General features: G+C 40.7%; 1 protein-coding gene across 1 annotated transcript; it reads right to left on the bottom strand.

Moving 5' to 3' along the window:
* Positions 1-605: 605 nt before the first annotated feature.
* Positions 606-19,090, bottom strand: f8 (coagulation factor VIII, procoagulant component). Its single transcript, XM_008280335.1, has 27 exons — positions 18,905-19,090; positions 18,247-18,347; positions 17,926-18,048; positions 16,587-16,799; positions 15,511-15,693; positions 15,251-15,354; positions 14,687-14,807; positions 14,309-14,591; positions 14,050-14,215; positions 13,781-13,868; positions 12,934-13,151; positions 11,989-12,133; positions 11,625-11,834; positions 10,455-11,299; positions 10,213-10,358; positions 9,463-9,628; positions 9,003-9,242; positions 8,532-8,760; positions 8,250-8,432; positions 7,571-7,687; positions 5,913-5,984; positions 5,607-5,692; positions 5,301-5,456; positions 4,652-4,796; positions 4,407-4,555; positions 1,813-1,995; positions 606-1,275 (listed from the first exon to the last, which is right to left on the bottom strand). Exons 1-27 carry the CDS (start codon positions 19,081-19,083, stop codon positions 1,120-1,122), a joined length of 5,007 nt encoding a protein of 1,668 aa, XP_008278557.1. The 5' UTR covers positions 19,084-19,090; the 3' UTR covers positions 606-1,119.
* Positions 19,091-19,775: the final 685 nt, after the last annotated feature.

Here is a 19,775-nt window from a genome sequence, read left to right on the forward strand (position 1 = left end):
GCTCGGCCTGTTTTTCAGATTACGGATGGCCTGTTATTGTTTTCAGAGAGATAAAGTTTGACGTGTTGCTGCCACATCTCTGCCAACGCATGTCCTGTCCAGTATTACTCTGTCCTCCAAATGAAACACAAGACCCCCTCCCCAGCCTGGAAACTTCCTGACTGATACCGAGTTGATAAAGGGATGGTTGGACCAACGGACACGCACCCTCCAAAATCAAGAGATACAACTTTGACACAGGCATGCAGACACCTTGTTGATCTTACCATTTCCCCCCTAGTCGTACAGCTTAATCGTTTTATCCTCAAACTTGTTTTTCCTCTGTTTAACACGGGTGCATACTTTACCGGAACAATGCTGGAGCTGAGCTGTTCATTGTTTCTGCCAAGAGGGCCTGGTGGAGGTGGATAAGACAAAATAACATGTTGGGAACATTTAGAAAAAACAGGGATAATGGACTGGAGAGAGGGGAGAAAAGGAAAGTGTTACATCTTTGGAAATAAAAAATGAACTTTTACTTTCAGCTGGAAGGCAGCTACGTGTCTTTATCAACGTATTTGTGTGCACAAAAGTTTGCAGAGTAATGAAATAAATGCCACTGAAACTCTATTAGTATAATTGTTTATAAGAACTCAAATAAAGCACAAAAATACATACTCTTCAAATGATATATAACAACCAGTCAAACTGTATACATCCATCTGCGTCTGAAATATTTACACAGGCTTACATTCATAAAGTTTGCTTTGTAGTTAGCATAGCTGTGTACAAATACATAAATAATGTGTAGCTCAACTTAAACTGGCTTTTTAAACTAAATGTCCTTAACAATAACACATTTTATCCATCTTAATGACCTCAAACATACTTATTTCCTTTACAAAAACAAAAACAATCAGTCTCTTTTTCACAATAGTAATAAAACGATTAAATATTATACTGACAAGAGGGAAAAAAAGAGGTGAAATTGTAAACAAAGTTTGTGGTTGCAGAAAAAAAGTAGCTTCAGACAGTTGATATATAACTTAACAAGTGCTCTGCATTACAATTTTTCATTTCTCCTGACTCCTAAACAAACTGCTACTAAAAGGCTGCTTCACGCTGCTGGTGCCGTCGGTGTCAGATCCCCTGCTGTGTGTCGCAGCCGAGCACCTCCAGCCGCAGGGCGATGTCGTTGATCCAACCCCGCGGGTGGATCCGAAGGAAGCGGCCGAACAGAGGAGGATCGAAAACAGTGAGAGCCTCCTCGTCTGGGTCGTTGTTTCCTGTGAAGATCTGTAAAGAAGGAAAGAAACAGCAAAAAGAGGAGGAAAGTTTAACAGATGAGCACATGTAAGACATTAGCACTAAATCTCCACATGCAGGCTTTCCGCTGATTCCACTGATCAGGCTTTTTCAATTTACAAAAAACTAAAGGTTCACTTTCCCAGACATGGATTAAGTCTACTCCTAGACAAAAAAAACTTTCATTCAGTGGAGAGCTTCATTGAATTTTGCTTTTAGTCCAGAACCAGGTTTAAACCACGTCTGGGAAACTGTCTGTAAAACATTTTAATGGCATTCTTTAATCATCTTCATCATACATAATGACTCATCTACCTGTGTACACTATGGGAAACTCTGAGGTAGGTTACACTCTCTGCATTTCTGATTAATTGAGGGAATAAATGAAACAAGCAAAGAATTGTAGTTGCTGCAGTTTTATAGCCTGTTTTATGTAGCTGTATTCAAGCAGGAATCTGGGCTCCCTGGGAGCCCGGACATATTCCTGCTTTTACTGCAAAACACTTGTTATTTCTGCACTCCATGTACCTTTTCTCTTTGGGTGTTCTCCTCTAACACGCTGCTCCAGGACTGTCCATCGTGACTGATAGTGACTGAGAACTCGGTCACCATCATCTGGGTCAGCAGCGATCGAGCTCCTTGGGTGATGACCCCTGTGATGCGCCGGACTTTCTCCAAGTCAACCTGCAGCCACTCGTGGGGGTTGTTGTTCTGAGGTGAGGAAGGAAGAGGAAGCATTTTTAGATAGCGGTACGGAAAAAATTCAGACAGAGGAAAGAAAAAAAACAAACAAACAAACAACTAAGACTGTTTCCTGATAATAAAAAGAAGTTTTTTCCCCCCACCAGTACTTCAGAAATATATTACATTATGTGCAGAAGTACATGTGAATGGTAAATAATACGACATGAAATTCAAAAGTTAGCAATGTAAGGCATAAAATGAAAGAAAATGGACATTTTATGAAACTGAAATAAACAGATAGAAACTTCTGAGCTATCTAGAAGTCGACAAAACACAAACAGATATTGTGGTGTCCAAAAAGAACACCACCCACTTCCTATCCCACAAACATTTAAGTCAACCAGGAAACTTATAAATGTGGAACTGCTTCTGGCAGGTCATATTTTTTTCCAATCCATGTAAAAAAAAAAAAAAAACTGATGAACTGTTCAAGTGGACTCTAGTTCCTTTGCTCCTCGTTCATGGACAACTTCAGGTTTCAACTGATAAGGAAACAGGAAAGGTTGGCAGCAGGAAAAGTCCAACCAAAACAGACATGACCCAAAGCTTAAACCCAGTGATGTGAAGCACCACTTTCCTGCTCCAAATTTGTAACTCTGGTCAAAAACTCAAATCCATCACATTTATATGAGTAGAGGAAAGTAAAGTATATTCTGTATCCTGTGACACGTTTGCAAAACATGCTCCTGTTTTGATTGATTTTAACAATGACAAAACTGAATGATAGAGCTTGAGCACTGATCATTTTTTAAGGATGCAAAAAAACAAAAACAAACACATATAATTGTAATAAAGTTCCCATGTTGTGCCCCTTTCCAGCAAATCAATCAAAGCACCTACAGGATGTCTTTTAGCGTGAAAATACTGCAAAGATGGTTTCTTTCACTGTGACTGTATAACTGCTGGTATTATAGAACACCTGAGTCAAATTGATACTCGCTTGTAAAGCTGGGAGGCTAACTACTTGTACTGGGGGCTTGACGAATGAAAAAGTAAACATCTTTACAGCTTTTATTTTACACCTCCAAGTTTACAACAACCACAAAACACAAAATGGATTTTCCCCGTATGGGACCTTTGAGTCATTGGTGCTGACCTTTTGAAGTCCCTTCAGGACATTGCTCTAGATAATAATTGGCCCACAGCGGTTGACTTCGCTCCACGGCTCACAAGTGCTGAGCGTGACCTTAAATAACAGCTCAACGGTTTGTCAGAGGAACAAATCACACCTCTACAGTTCACTGCTGCAAAGTGTGAAAATGATAAGTTGAGGAGGAGGAAATGGGAAACTACATTCCAATATAATAAAAGAAGACAGAGGGCAGAGCGAAAGGTTAATAAGCCTTATTGTGCACATCACAGGTTCCTATCACACTGTGAAGGAGTCTCTCGATGAGTGTTGCTGAGACATATAAAAGAAATAAGGAGGTTATTGTATATTTTTAAGAATACAAGTTTAAGACATAATGACAACGATGGCTTTGTCAAACATTACTCTGTCTTATTTCACTGCTCATACCATTGAGCTTGAAGATCAACCGAATCAATGTGGAACAGATTACTCTTTAACTTGTGGGATAAATTAAATAGCATAACTTTGGAAGAAAAGACAAAAAAGATGACAAGGATCAGCAAAAGCAAGACCAGCTTTCTCTTTTTCTGAGTCATTCACTGCACTCCAGCTTTGTTTACCAGGTACTGTGGAAATGCTGCCCTGTATGTTTTCAGCTTCCTTAGTATTTGAGTGTTTGATGTAGCTCATATGTACTAAAGTGGTTGTTTTAGATCTGTATTTGATGGCAGATTTCCCCATTTGTCAAGTTGGACTAACAGACATAAACAGGATTTGTTGATGTTGGATATCGTAGGAAACCTCACACCTTTCCGACACTGGATGTAACTTTTGAAAACCAACAAATCGGCCTTCACATATGCTTCACCCTGGGATTGGCCAAATATAGAGGACAGGATTCCTGTGATGTGGCTCTCTTTCTGGCACTCTTTTTTCCTTTGTTACTCAATCATTTTCATGAGTCCAACTCCGTGCACGCCTATTACAGAAATGTTATTACTCATTTTGCAAGTAAATGCTACGTGCTACAGTCAAAGACCAGTGACGTAAAACAGATTCTCTTCACCACGCTCCAGCATTGTGACCAGCATAACTTCACTCACTACGTTACCGGTCACTAGCGGTCAGTGTTGGAATCTTTAGTCAAACTATTGACTGGTTATAAGTCATGCTATGCCACAAAATAGGTCGATGGCAGGACAGACGCAAATGAAAATGTATATTTCCATACGGATATTGATTGTCTAATAAATCTGAATTGCATGCAGAATATACTCTATGTGTAAATGATTGTGTGCATGTTCACCTTTGGCCTCCACGCGTTGGTGCGGCCTTCCTGATGGAGGCGGGCGAGACTTGGCTTCCAGCTACGCAGCAGAGATGAATAAGTTGAAGAGGCGCTGAAGCTGCTGTCCTGAATCTGCCTCTTCTGGAGTCCGAGAGGGAAAGAGCAGCCTGATCACACACAAACAAATACACAGAGTCACTCACAGCACTTTAACACAATAAAACTACGCCGATATCAGCTGCGTTACTGTTTGCATAACTCACTGTTGAGGTCACAACCGAGCAGCTCCAATCTTAGAGCAGGCCTCTGCACGTATTGGTACGGATGGATCCTGATGTAGCGAGCCACCAATGGCGGAAAGAAGCGGTTTTCTATCACCTTGGAGCTGTCCATGTTGCCACGGAAGCGCTGCACAGAGCCACACAAACAGTTTAGCTCAGACTTAAAGGATCAGGCTTGTAAAATGGCACGTTCTAGTAAGACAGCTGTACAAATAAATAAGATCCATGCACTCTCTAAATCAGAGCAGAGCTTTTTGTGTTGATGAGAACATTGTTGGCAGAGGCTGTAGTCAACTGAATTAACTGGTAAGGAGTCGTCAGTTCTGGTGAAAAGCTCTTCCTCAGAATACAAGGGGGGAAAAAGCACATTAATGAAGCTTTTTGTCTGTGAAATATTTCACAATAAGTAATTTAACATTAATACACATTACATGCCCTATATCTAGAACTTTTGATGAAAGTGTTCACATGTTCTCTTTATCTAATGATCTGGGAGTTGTATGTTCTACAACTGTCTGTGCTTTAGGTTTAGCTTCTGCAATGCTGCAGAGCTAATTTCCAGAAGAATCAACATTTAGTTGGTATCATATGGCAACTCTAACTTTATCAGACATGCATCATGTGGACATACGCTGGTTTGACTGGTGTTGTTTCCTTTGTAAGTGGTCCAAGACTCCTGGTCCAGGCTGTAAGAGACGGTGAAGAATGTGATGTAGTGGTCCCTGAGCTTTGACCGTACTCCCTGTGTTAACACACCGTGCAGCAGGGTGGGCCTCTGAAGGTCAACCTAACAACACACACATACACATTAACATTACATGCAGAATACTGATATATATATTGCAGGATTTTTTTCAGATCTTGCATCCACAAGAGCATTAGGACACTATTTACTGTAGCAGATTCAGTATAAAAGCTAAAACGTTGTACATCTAACCTGTAACCATGACCTCCTGTTTCTGCCCATCCAGGCATTGATATATCCGGACTGATCCAGCCTCGCCAGCCTCGGCTCCCAGCTGTCTGGACACAGATGCAAAAACACAGTTATAATCCATCTTACTGTGGGTCATTTTCAGGCTTTCAGATTTCATCAAGCTGCTGGTGGCCACAAAACTGAGGTATTTTCATTTTTAGTGGACTGGATGTTTGTGGTAAGCCATTCTTCTCTTTTAATATTGACAGGTATTACAAGGCCATTCAGTGTGTTTATTTAAGTAAAGGAAAAGCATTGCTGGCTTACCTATGTGATCTGATGCTGTAATCTGGGAATCTTCGATCCTCCCTGATTTCATTCCCAGTGGCATGGTACACCCTGCATGTCAACAACACAAAATTACAGCTCAGTGTTGCATGTCAGAATACATCCTGAAATACATTTCAGATCCCTTACTACATCTGGGCAGGATATACCTACTATAATGCAAGGGAATTAATATTATAGTGACCATTTTGGTGTTTCTGTAACTTATGCAACCTCAGATATTTGACACATTTGACACTGATATTTTACAACAACAAAATTCTTCACAGTGTAGAAATTGTGGGAAAATCCCATGACATCAATCATACACCAGGATAACATACAAAAAAGTGATGTTATTGTGGGTGTCACAGAATGTTTAAGTTTTGACAAGGATTACACAATATGAAAGAAAAAAAAGAAGTGAAAAACAGCAACTGAACAACTTTGCTATTCTTCGTTCCTTAATACTAATGGGGGGAGATAAGTGACGCTAAGCTGATGTCAGCGTAGTAAGTATGTTGTAACAGGTCAAAAGGTTTTAAATTCTGTACCACTTAGAACATGTCAGATGCTGTACTTCACACTTTAACAACCTCAAAGAGATTAATTAAAGTGTTAATTTTAGCATCAAAACCCACTCACAGTTAGCACACATGCTAACAGCTGTTAGATGTTTACATGCTAGCATACAATGCTTACAGTGTGTAGAGCTATCATGTTAATATATAAATGTCTTTTGTTGTGTTCAGCACGTTCTAGTTGTGGCAGTCTTCAGTACTACTGCAACAACTTGGATGTAAATCAGTTTTGTTCAGCATGCTTTAAGCAGTTTGGTTGCTATGCTGGTATGCTAATCTATCAGAGGCTAAGAGTCAGTATTTCAGTTAGTAATTTGTTCTTAGAGGTATCGTTTAATAAACTGTGGTGTCAGAAATTGGCCCTAAATGTAAAGTGTACAAACAAAAAGCTATAAGAGTATAGACCATCCCTCACTGCTATCCCAGCAATGGTGTGTGAAATTATTCAGTCTGCTATGATGAGACTAACTTTTTGGTCTTATTTCATAGTTGAGGGGCAACTGTAGAGTAATAATAATATAGAGTCTGTGTGTCCGTGTATGAACAGTCTCTAGCTCAGGTGCTAAGGTCCAACAAGTTGGTATTTTACAGGTGAGCGAGGAATGGCCTCTCCTTCAAATAATTAGATTTTGGTGTGGTGCAAAAATAGCTTCGCTGGAAGTCAAAGGTCACTTTTTCAAAAATGCTGTATACCTTCAAATGGGTGGAGGGAGATTTATGGGATTTATTGCAGATAAGCATCCATGTTGGGGCTTTCTGTTGGTGATTTGACCGTAGCAATCCTGGGATTAGCTGAACTGTGTGCTTAATTTATTTGTAATTTATAATACATCTATCTATCTGCATGAGCCAAACATTTGCCATTTGTAGCATTTAAGTTGTTGTTTCCTGTAGCAAGGGGGATTTTGGAAATGGTAACATACAAATAGTGGAAGGGGACGAGAACACTACATGAAATGTGCGATGGAAAGGGCGGATATATACTTAGAGGCTACACTTGGTGAGTCAGACTAAATATTTACAGATCCATTTAAATTAAAAGCAATATCATCATAGATATGGCAAACATGCACTTACGTGGATTATAGACCATCAGTTTAGCCCTCATGCCAGCCAGCTGGTGGTCTCCTATTGTGCACTCCACGAGCCATGTGCCAACTGTGGGGGGTCTCATCTCCACCGTGCCAAACACACCTTGAGGAGGGGGGAATAAATGCATGACTTGACAAATACAATGCATGAGACAACACATGACACAAGAATTTAGTTGCATAACCAGGGAAACACATAAAAAGTATTTGTTTAGCTCCACCTCAGACACATGACGCCACTTAAATAATTTCCTTTTCCATTCCATTTTCATTACATTGAAATTTCTCCACCAAGGAGTCAGAAAACTCTGTTGACATAAAAATTAAAGTTTGTGGTTCACGTCAATTTGTTTAAACGTACAGTCATTTCTGTGGAACAAAATGTAGCCACTGACTAGATGTCATTATAATCTGAATGAAATCACATTGTCTAACAGTAACCATATGGTTGGTTGTAGTCATCTGCTGTACAAAGATGAGCTAACAGAGTCTGCTGGGGATGATACCACCACTGACACATCTGCCAGCATCTGGTTATGTTTATTGTGTGCTTGCATGTGTTTACAGGCCATGTATTATTACATGACAGAGAGTGACAGAATTTTAGAAAGTGCAAGAGAACGGTTTAGAAAAGTGTAGATATACAAATGTGTGCGTATATTTACCAGGAAAGAGGCTGTAGATGCCCATACGGTGTTCCTGTTGAGTGTGAACAGTGAAAGGCAAACCATGGAAGTGCACAGCGTGGTACTCTCTGTCACTTCCCACATTCAGAAGATGCCACCTGACAGGCTGGTGCTGAGCAACCATTAAACCAGGAAGAGTCTCCGCCACATAACCGTTTATTGCTGGGGAAAAACATTGACATTGTGTCTGAGAAAAAAGTATGGCATGAAATCAGAAGCAGCAACAAACCCGACAAAAGCAATCGACACTTCAATCTCTACCTGCAAACTTATTGCTGGTGTGGTACCAGGGATCCTCGGTGTTGGCTTGGCAGGGCGGGGCACAGTATCGCTGCAGGTTTTCCTCCAGGTACCAGCTTTTAGTTTCGTCAAAGGTGTGGAAGAGCAGAGAAAACTCCTGAATGCTTGGCTTTGTGGTCTGGTTACTCTTGAGCGTACCAGACTTACAGATCACCAGTGGACCGATCAGACCGGAGTGAAGGTCCCTCTCCTAGAAAACAGTAATGAAATACACATTTTCTCATTGTCATATAATTACATTTAAATTTAAAAATATCACTTTGCAAATCAAGACAGGGAAGGTCGTTATGATTGTCATTTAAATTTCTTGGAAACAAAAAAAATGGATATAGGGTATGTGCAGGAAACACCACTATACAAATATGGATATACATGCTGAATATGCAGGAAAACACAAGCTGAAACAGGCTACAAGTGAAGACCTATGCAGACCTTGTCCACAGTGGAGTAGTAAGCCCCGGTCTTGCAGTCAAATTTGGGGTCAGTGGGTCCTTGTTTGCGGGTTACTTTCCAATTATACGTGCGGGCTTCCCCAGGAGGCACAGGCTCTCCCGGTACTCCTGGTGGAGCAGAGGAGGAACTGGTTTGGGCAATGCCGGCCCCCTGGCTGCGGTCATAGACCCCATGAAGGTGAAAGGAGTAAGGTCTCTGTGCTTTGTTCTTAAATATCACCTGCAATACGACAGAGAGGGAGAACGCACGTCACCAAACAAAAATATAAAGAGAGTTATACAAAATCAGAGACAGGTGAGATCGTAACATGACCAATGTTCACATTAGTTTCCATATTTTAGAAGCATTCAGGTTCAACTGAAGCTTGTGGAAGGGGTAGTCGCTACTGAGGCTACAGGAAAACTATTGTTTTGTTTTGTTTAGGTACTGCAACACTCACAGTGAGCAGATCATCAGTCTCAGTTCTGATGGAGGGTCCCATGATTCCCAGGTGTTCCTGAAGCTCTCCTCTGCTGACAGGTTTCAGGAAGCGTTCATCTACGTATTCTCGATACACCACCTTCTTATACTCTGGCAGGAACTTCCTCATCCCTCGACGCATCTCTCTGATGGGAGGAATGAATTAATCAGTTACAGTTGTAGTATAGTCTGCTGCCGGCGTCACCTACATTTTCTTGGACAAGCGGTTGAGCTTTCCCAGCAAGTGGGGAACATTCCCACAATATTGGCTAACATTTTCCACACGATCTAATAATATTTTAAAGAAAACTACTCAATCTAATGTTAAAAGAACGCTCTAACACAATTTTTTAGTGTTTTTAGAAAACTTTATCCTGTCATTAAGAAGAACATTCTGGGAGCATAAAGAAAATGACCCCCTGAAAACATTACAAGAACTCTGCCAAACTTTCTCAGAGCCTTTTTGGAACAATTCTAACTGGGTTGTTCCAACACAACATTCTGTTTGGTGCTCTTTATGCCCTTTTCCACTCCAACACTGTTTGCAACATTATCTTGTTTTGTAACTCTGGGTGGAGTCAGGACAGCGGTGTCAGCCTACTTTTAGTCTTTGCTCTGAGCTCAGCAAATTTCACCTCATACAGATGAAATAAACATTGGTGTTCCACTCTTGTGGAAATAGGGCAAGACAGCAAATAAGGTTATTTTGAATTTCAAATATTATTTCTACCTGGGTTTAATGAGCTGATGTGGTTTTCTGATGCCATAGTCCCAGGTGATCTCCTCTGCTGCGATGTAGTAGAAGTTGCCATGTGGAGCATCTCCAGAGCGAGGGTCAATCTGCGAGGTGCCAAATATTTCTGAAGTACTGTTCACCTAGAAATAAAATTTTGCATTTAATGTGGTGAGAAGGGAGGGTTTGGGTTTGTGGCATTTGGAAATATATGTACTTAAAAAGTCAGATGATAGTACCTCCTGACTGTAGTCATCATAATCCAAGGACAGATCCATCCTTGTTATGTTGGTGTTGGCAGCAGTGAAGTTTGGTCTCAGAACCCCCAGATCGTCTGTAAGCTTCTCAGGTTCAATATGAATGTGGTCTTGTGGTACTAAGTTTTGATCCATGTCTTCTAAATTGCTTAATTCTACAGTTAAGACCTCGCTCAGCAGTGGTTCACTGCCCAGTAAGATCTCGTTGCTCTCTACACGTTCTCCTGTAGTTGTATTCTTTTCACTTGGCATTTCACTCAATTCCTCAGTCTTCACTTCAGCCTCACTGCCAGTAATGTTTTCCACGACTTCTACTACAGTCTCTATTGTAGTTCCTGCATCTTCAAAAGCTCCAGAACTTACATCTCCATCTGTCCAGTTTCCATCTGTCTGTCTTCTCAGTCTGCCACCTCTGTTTTCCACAGGTTCTGTCTGATTCTGAGGAACTGTCAACTCCCCATCTTTCTCTATTTCAGCCAAGATATCCAGCGGGATTTCTCCCTCTGAGGCAGGTTTTCCCCCTTCCGCCGGTACTGTAACTTTCCTCAGCTGGCATGCTTCCCCAGTCCCTTCAGTTTGAGTGTCATTTTGACCAGAAGTGTTTAGTGACTGAGTATTGTTGCACACTCGAACCAACATGGTGCGATTTTGAGGTTTGAAGCCTCTTGGCTGAAAATCGATGTCATCAAGATAGTCGGAGATGTCTTCTTCATCCTCGTCACGATCAACTAAAGGGAGGCCGTCATGGTTGCAGGGACGAACGGTGTAATGGATGCTCATCCCCCGGCTCTTGAGGCCGCCATCAAAAGCACTGATCTCCCACTCACCTACAAGGAGGGAAAGGTTATGGTAAGTATGACTCCAGTGACTGTGGTGCTAACAGATGCACAATAGAAATATTCTCCTGCTATCCATGTAGGCAAGATGACCATGTAAGGCCCTAAAAAGATGCTGAATGCTCCAAAAAAACAACAATCCTATCACATTTATACATTGCTCCACACTGTTACTTCCATTGTACTGTGTTGGTGCTCCTACTTTGGGAAATGCTAGAGTCACACTGTGATAAAATCAGTCCAGCGTTATCTCAAGTTTGTCTGTATCGATCAGCATGTCTAACTAATGTGTTTTTGTGCCTCTAAAGTGCCTCACCAATCAGCTCGGTCTCCATGGGAACAGTTACAGCGGTCATGGGGAAGAGAGTGAGGACAGACCGGTAGCTGCCTTGGTACTGAAACAGGTTTCCAGTGAAGTAGACAGATAGGAAATCACTTTGGGTGCCCACGTTGGCCACATGCCAGAAGGGGACATCAGTCTGACACATCACAAACTGACGCCGACTGAACATTATGCCATTTACACCTGCAGGAGGAGGGAAAATTAAAAAAAGAGCTTGTTTTTGTTTTACTTCAACAGATTCTTTCCATATTTTTGGTCTGTTTAAAACTGGTTATGATTCCATTAACAAGCACTGAGAAGAAGTAAATGTACGAGTGTAACTCAGCGGTGAACTCACTGTAAATGACATTTGAGTTATAGAATTCAGGGTCTGTGGTGTTGAAGGACTTTTGGCTTGACTCCTGCATGTTTTCGTCAAAGTACCAACTTCTGTTCTCATCAAAGACAGCAAATATCAGGCTGAACTTCTTATCTGGTCCCAACTGCAGGCAGCAACAGATTGAAACAAAGCAGAATTGATTGACTAGAGGCTTTGTAATTAATGAAATGCGAATAATCGCATTTCTATTAAATGGCAATATTTGACTAAATAAGCAAAATTTTTCAATTCAAATACATTTTGGTTGACAACTGAATCAATGAAAAATCATATATTTGAACTTAAACAACAAAAATGTTTATTTTTCGTCTATATTTATCTGTGCATTTGTCATCTGTTCATTTTTCTTCTTGGTGCCAGTGCATGATGATCATGAAGCTGTGTTATTATTATCATTAGTGTCACTGTAACTGGCACAGGCAGCTACTGTGTTAACCACAGTGGTGGGAGGTTCTACTTTTCTAATTTATAATTTTGGTGTACTGCGGTATTTCCACTTAAAAATGTGGTGTTCTTGTGAGAAGCGGAGTGCACCTAAAACTACTGTTTTTTCCGCTCATAGAAAACAGCACATGTGGGACAAATCTGACACTAGAATGCTCTATTTTCAATGTAATTTCGGTCACACACCTTTCTGATCACACCAAGCAGCAGCTACCTGCAATGTGGGTCCTTTAAGGAAATCAGTTAATTGTAGTGTCTATCGATAAGAAAATGTTTAGCAAGTCATATGTTTTGCCTGTGACAAATGAGAAAGGTGTGATTAAATGTGTGTATTTTTTTTTAACATGTTTTTTTCTGTAATTAATTAATTAATGAATGCCTCAAAGTCCCAGCCTTAATTAATTTTGTGCATGTTAAGCTCTATGTTTGAAGCTTGACACACGTTAAGGCTCTTCTCACCAGGTTTCCTCTGGTATCAAAGGCGTTGGACTTGCAGATGAGCAGGGTGCCCACCAGCCCAGAGGCCAAGTCTCTCTCCAGGGAGACGGTGCTCTGATAAAGCTGGGTCAGACACAGGGGGTCTCCTTCCAAAGGCCCGTCGTCCATCGTTAGAGACCAAATGTAGCCAAACGTCCCGTTAGGGGGAACGCCCATTGAGCGCAAGTCCTTCTCTGCAGCTGTTCATTTAGATTTGAGTAGATTCCAAGAATGAGGTCAGTAGGAAGCAGTTCAAACAAACATAATATACAGACAAGATTTGTTTTTTACATTCAGTCTTCAGAGACAGTCAGGCACAACTGTTTATTTGCTACTATTAGAGGGACTGAATTGTAAATTAACCATATATTGTGAGTTTTTTTTTTCCATTTTATTTAGATAATTTGTTGATTTTGCAGGATATCTAAAATATATGAGATTTTATATATGAGATTGTGCCATCTAAAACTCAACTTGACTGTTGCAGCTAAGAGAGAACTATCACTTGCTACAAGAAGAGGATTTATTAATCTCCTCCTTTTTCTCTGTGTCCAGATTTGAAGCCATTTACCTTGTATTGCTCTATTTTGCCAGAAACTCATGTTTGCAAAGCTGCCCCTACTTCTTGGCAACCCAATCAAGTGTAATGCAGTAAGCTGAACTTCTCTTGAAATGACATGTCTCCATATCATTGGTTTCACTTGGAAAAATGCCACGATAAAGAAAATAAAGACACTAAAACTTCTTTCTCATTAGGCGGCAAATTTTAAGGTGCTCAAATTTTTATAAAACTGATCTAATTCAAAAGCCATCAGTTTAGTCTGCTTACCATTTGTGGACTTCTGCAGTGGAAGGATCTTGGTGAGGCCTTTTGGGAAGATATTGAAAGGACGACTGGCCAGGTTTCTAAAAATGATCTGGAAACAATTCAGACCAGTGGATAATCAATAAGAAAGCCGTTCAAAGAGCCACCGCTTTAACAGGAACTACATACGTTTAGCTCTGCCTTTGTATGACAGTGGTCACTTTTATTTGTCTTTGCTCAAATTTGATCATGTATCACCATAAGCTCTGTTGTCAGAAATTGGCTTCACTCACATGGAACTCATCATCGACTTTTCCTTTCAGAAGTGGACCCAGCAGTGTGTTGTCAGGATTTTTCCTCTGGGTGAAAGATCCGTCTGTGTATTCCACATACACAACCTTTTTATACTTGTAGTCGAGGTGATGGGGAACAGCAGGCAGGTATGTGGACTGCAAATCACTGATGCAGCAAGAAGATAAAAAATCAATTAAATAAAAATCTTCTCAGCACCTAACTCTCTGCTCTTCCTCCTCTCTCCTTGTTTTTCCCTACCTGTCTGTGGGGTCCAAATGAGGAGCATAGTCCCAGGTGACCTCTTCAGCAGCGATGTAATGCACCCAGGTTTTGGACTGCTGTCCTCTGCTGGCTCTGGCTTGAACTTTTGGCTTCTTGGGTTGAAAGCTTATGGTGTTGAACAAGTCATCAGGGTACTCATAACTGCTGTCTTCATCGTCTTCCCTGTAATCGTAATTGTGTTTGACCTTTCGCAGGCCAGGAACCGGCGGGGTGACAGGCTCACGGCATTTCTCCACATTGAACAATGCATTCATGCCATCTATGTTAAACAGCAGTGCAAAACAACAGTTACCATTTCAGGGAAACAGGGAAACAGATCATCTTAGATTTGGTGACTGATTGCATCTTTCTTACCCTGATGATGAGAGGGAATCTGACAACTGATGAGGAAGCGGCCAACGGTAGTGGCTCTCATTTCTGCAGTGATAAAGGTCATAGGGGTCACCTCCACGGTGACTTTACGATGGGTCAGTACCTGAAAGAAACAAAGCCAATACACTGGCTTTTAATACAATCAGAACAAAGAAAGTCTAACATTTCACATTATCTAGCTTTTTTTTTTTTTTTACTGCTAAATGACGTTCCTTTAAACAAGCTACAGCTTTTTTCACAAAGCTAAGTCCAGGTGGACAACAAGCACAGTTTGATGATGTTGCCACTGTTCTACTTCTGCAGTTAAGTTCAATGTAGACAAAGCAAATAAGTAATCTGGGAATAGCCTTGGTTTAGTTTATATTATTATATTATTAATGTATATAATAGATTGGATTATGACAGGCTAGTGAGACAAAAATTGCAGTCTATTTATTTCTTTATCAAATTTGTGTTAAGTAATGATTAAAATATCTAGTTTAGGAGATTAAAAATATCTCTTTTAATCTTTAAATCAGATATTATTTATGTGCAGCCTTAAATTACCTGCAAAGAGTGATCTTGCAACTGAATGGAGTGAATTTCTGGAGCGGTGCCCATCCCAATCATGTGCCAAAACACAGGCGTGCGGCCCTGACACACTGTCAAACCTACACACACACAAACAGAGTGGGAGAAGGAAAATGAGGACAAATTCCTGTGCAGACAACATCCAACGCAGCCGCTGATACAACAGTGTGATCAACACTTAACATTACAGCAAAGCTTCATGGAACAAGCCTGCCTGAGCCAGACTGCTTCATTACCAGGTAGTGTAGAGTTGACATATCCATTGATGGTGTGGTATTCCTTCCTGCCGTCGCTCCTCTTGAACTTCTCTCTGCTCAGCCTCTCTCCTACCTCTCCATACCAGCTCTTGGTCTCATCGAACACTGCAAACAGCAGGACGAACGCCGCGTATCTCCTCTGCCCATCATCTGTGAAGGCAGCTGAGGAAACATATACATATGAATGCGATGCAGGGGGAGATGTTAGGCTTGCAATATCATGATGTAGTCTAGAATTCTACATGTTATCTTGTACACATTCCACTTTTTTCCTCCCTTCTTTCAAATTCTCTTTCTTCTAAATTGAGATAACCCAGTTCAGTGCCAGTATCTCTATCAGATACACTTTTGGCCTTTATCTAGCAGCATGGCTTTAGATATGTCACTGTCAGTCTGTTGGTCGGGTCACCACTCAAGTCTATGCCAGACAATCTCAACAACTGTTGTTTGGATTACAGTGGAGTTTGGTCTGGTGTTCATGTTGGCCCGGAAACAACTCCCACTGACTGTGATGCAATTTTTTCTCCAGTGTCTTGCACAGGTTTCAATTTTTGGTTTTGAGTGAAATCAAATATGGTACAAGCATTCATGTCTTCTGCAGATTAAAAAAAAAAACATTACATTGTCTAACTTTTAGTCTAGTGTCATCAGTGAGTCATTTTTTTTATTTGTCTAGTACCTTATTTTATGATCAAATACCTGCAAAACTAACAACATTCTCATCAGCCTAACCTGCACCTTGTCCACTGTGAACTCTAAAATGTGAAGTTGTGTCAATAAAATGTGCAAAATTAAGATGGTAAGCATGATGAACATTATATCTGATTAGCATTAGTATGTTGTCATTGTTAGAATATTGTCATATTGATGTTAACATTCAGTTTAAAACATCTAAGTACAGCCTCATAGAGCAGCTTTTATGACTGTTCCCCTTTTTCTTTTTTTTAAATCCCCAAATACTAGTTAAAATAAGTTCACAGCTATGTGTTCACAGTTTATGGGTAATGACCCACAGACAGTATCATTCATTCATTATTAACTGGCAGCACACTGACTTGGTTTACAGATGAGCAAGGCACCGATGAGTCCCGAGTTGACGTCTCGCACTGCATCCACCTGGGACGAGTATGAGTATGTGAGGCAGTCAGGGTCACTGGCGGTGGGACCGTCTTTAGGGCTGATGTCCCAAATGTACTCATAATATCCTCCAGGAGAGACGGCATCATCCTCCTTCTCCTGGCCTGCTGTGGCATCATCATAGCCGGCCCCTTGAGAGAAAACACACAGCATGACTGTCAAGACTCCTCTGTGTTCTTGGAGCAGCAAAAGGGATTCAAAGCAGTAGCATGACATCATTATGTAGTAAAACGGAAAGTATGAAGACCACTCCAATACTTCGAGGGAAAAAGAGGGTCTGTAATTACGATAAGGGGATAATGTGCTAAAATTTTCAACAAATCCTCATTTGACATTGTAGGAAATGTTTGTGGAAGTTTGCCTGTATAACAAGGAATAAAATGGAGCTGTAGTGTATGTTGTGGTCAAAACCACATCCATGGGAAGCACTGACTCACAACAATGTGCAATAATGACTTCCATCAGACACGTGCACACATACATGCCCACTCGCAGCAACGTCTTCTCCCCCGTAATATTACACATTAATGTGCTTAGATCTACTTCGGGAAGTCTGATTCCTGGAGCAGCTTTTCAGATTATGAGAAGCTCAGTTATAGGAATCTACTGCGTGCGAAGACATGAGCTGCTTATGGGAAGCGACTGCTTTGGGTCAATTGCAACATTGGAACATGTGCCAATCCTTCCCAAAAACGGTATTAACGCTCAAAAGCTGCTCAAGTCGGGGATATTCAGTTATATCCTGGTGAGACACTGGTAAGGATGCAATAAGTTTGAAGACTGACTGATTGGCATTAACAGGCTGCACGAGATCTGCACACCCAAGATAATGATAACCGTTGCTCTCTGTAATTTCTGAAGAATGAGGAGGCCACTTTTTTGGATAAGTCTCGTTTCTTGGTAATTTCTGAACGTTTACCAAGCTGTTGTTGAAAAACGTAATCAAACCATTAATGGGTTTCCTTTAAAACCTTTGCCCCCCTCAGTTTTGACTCAAACGCAATTTCAAACTTAAGCAGTACCAGAGACCTCAATCACAGTCGCACCCAACAGTGAACTTCAAAGCTTTTCTGTTTTTGCCACTGTCTCTACAGCAAAACCTGGACCTCACATTAAAACAGAGTGAGTCAACAGGCTGAGTCAGGTTGCTGCTCACTACTTGACCAAGAAGAACAGAATGTGTTGACTAACATACAGTTTGTGACAGAGTACAACAAGAAGTTCCTGACAGCAGCTCTTTCCATTCAGTTCGCCCACCTTCAGACTGTTTCCAGTAGGTGATTCCTACGGGGCTGATGCTGTAGGGCTGAGAGGCGAGGTTTTTGAAATGGACCACCACTCGATCAGTAGCCTGGGCAACGATCACCGGGCCTTGAATACCTGCAACCAGAGAACAAGCTAATTTGAAACAAACTGAATGGACAGGAGCAAAGTATTTATCCACAGCATCAGTTTTAAAGTCTCTCACAAATATACTGACTGTCTTTGGTTGTTAATACATTAACACAAAATGTGATATGATGCAAAATATGTATGGCCGCGAAAACTGACGATATCAGAAGAGGAGACCTAGAGTACCTGTCCAAGGTGGTCTCGGCTTGGGAACAGTGTATGTGGAGTCTGTATATTCCCTGTAAACAGCCTTGATGTATTTTTGAGGAATGCCTTTGGGTCTCCATCTAAGAAAAAAGAAAAAAAAAAGGAGAAAAAAAAGGGGGCAAATTATACATATATAAAGCACTCTTATGATAACTTAATGAAATTATGCTCAACCAACAAACTATGCTGAGTTAATGAAATGAATCATTCCTCTGCATAACTGTAAAATCAAATGATCATTTAGAAAACAATCAGTACCATAAATTTCTCAAGTTTTTGAAGATTTGAAATCTTGAACTCAAGAGGTTGAAAAATGAAGTCATCAAGCCCATTTAATTAACTTACCACAACCTAACTTTTGTTTTAAAACAATTAATACATAACACACAAAATTGAGTCGGTGTAACTAACAACATTGTTAGGTTAACAAAACTCATCAAAACAGCTTAAAACGACCTAAAAGGTTATCTAAGTCAATAAAGTAATTTAAGGGTGGTCCCTGAATTACTTTTTAAAGTGTGGAAGCAATACCAACCTAATTAAACTAATCCTATTGGCTTTTCCACTTGATTTAACTACAAGGTCTGAATTTGACATCAGATTGTTCTTTGGCCGAATTAAACATGGAGATATTCACCTTTGGTCGGACGCTGGGTCATTGTCATCCAGGTGGATGTAGTCCCAGCCGATCTCTACAGCTGCAATGTAATATTCTCTGACGGTGGCGGCGGGCTGCTGCTGAGGTAGTCCGGCTGAGCAGCAGATCAGCGGCAGCAGAAGCACCAGAGTCGCTCTGATCGCACCTGACCTGTCCATGGCGTCCCGGCTCTGGTGCTCCTCCTGCGGGCTGAAATATTTAAAGGGCATGGGGGTGGAGAGAGGTGCGTGATGGTTTGGAGGGAGTGTGTCAGTGACATCACGCTCCGTTGTGATGCCATCACACAAGACTTTACCGTCTTTGGGAAGGAAATCTGACTTTTACGCACCACTTTGGCACAACGTCATCAGAAAAAACAATCTTTACTCACATGAGCAATAACCACCCACTGTTAAAGGCTGGTGAGGAACTAAATAATAACATATTAACACAAAGGTTTCCAGGTTGGGAAACATTCTGTCCTGCTACACTGTAAAAAAAATGTGTACTTTTTTGATAACAACATTTTTTAGCTGTAATTTTTGGAGCAATTTACTGTTAGTTTGCAGATGTTCCCTGTTTTTTTCAATTGCACATAATAACTCAAATATTGTCATTTTTCAGATTTTTTCCTGTTATTTGAAAACATAATTATGTAAATTAAGAATTTAAAACTAGTCAACTTTTTTTTATTACACGAAAATTTACCAAAAAGGACGGCAGCTCTTAATCAGTCCTGCACATGTGGACACTGTTACTTTACATATTTTCCCTGATTTGTTTAATTACAAATAATAGTAGTAAATTCTGAGGGGAAAAAGTATTAATTTTCATGTTGACTGTAAAAAAACAAAAACAAAAATGGACCATA

This window comes from Stegastes partitus, unplaced genomic scaffold (genome assembly GCF_000690725.1).
Source record: "Stegastes partitus isolate 25-593 unplaced genomic scaffold, Stegastes_partitus-1.0.2 Scaffold190, whole genome shotgun sequence".
Classification (NCBI taxonomy): domain Eukaryota; kingdom Metazoa; phylum Chordata; class Actinopteri; family Pomacentridae; genus Stegastes; species Stegastes partitus.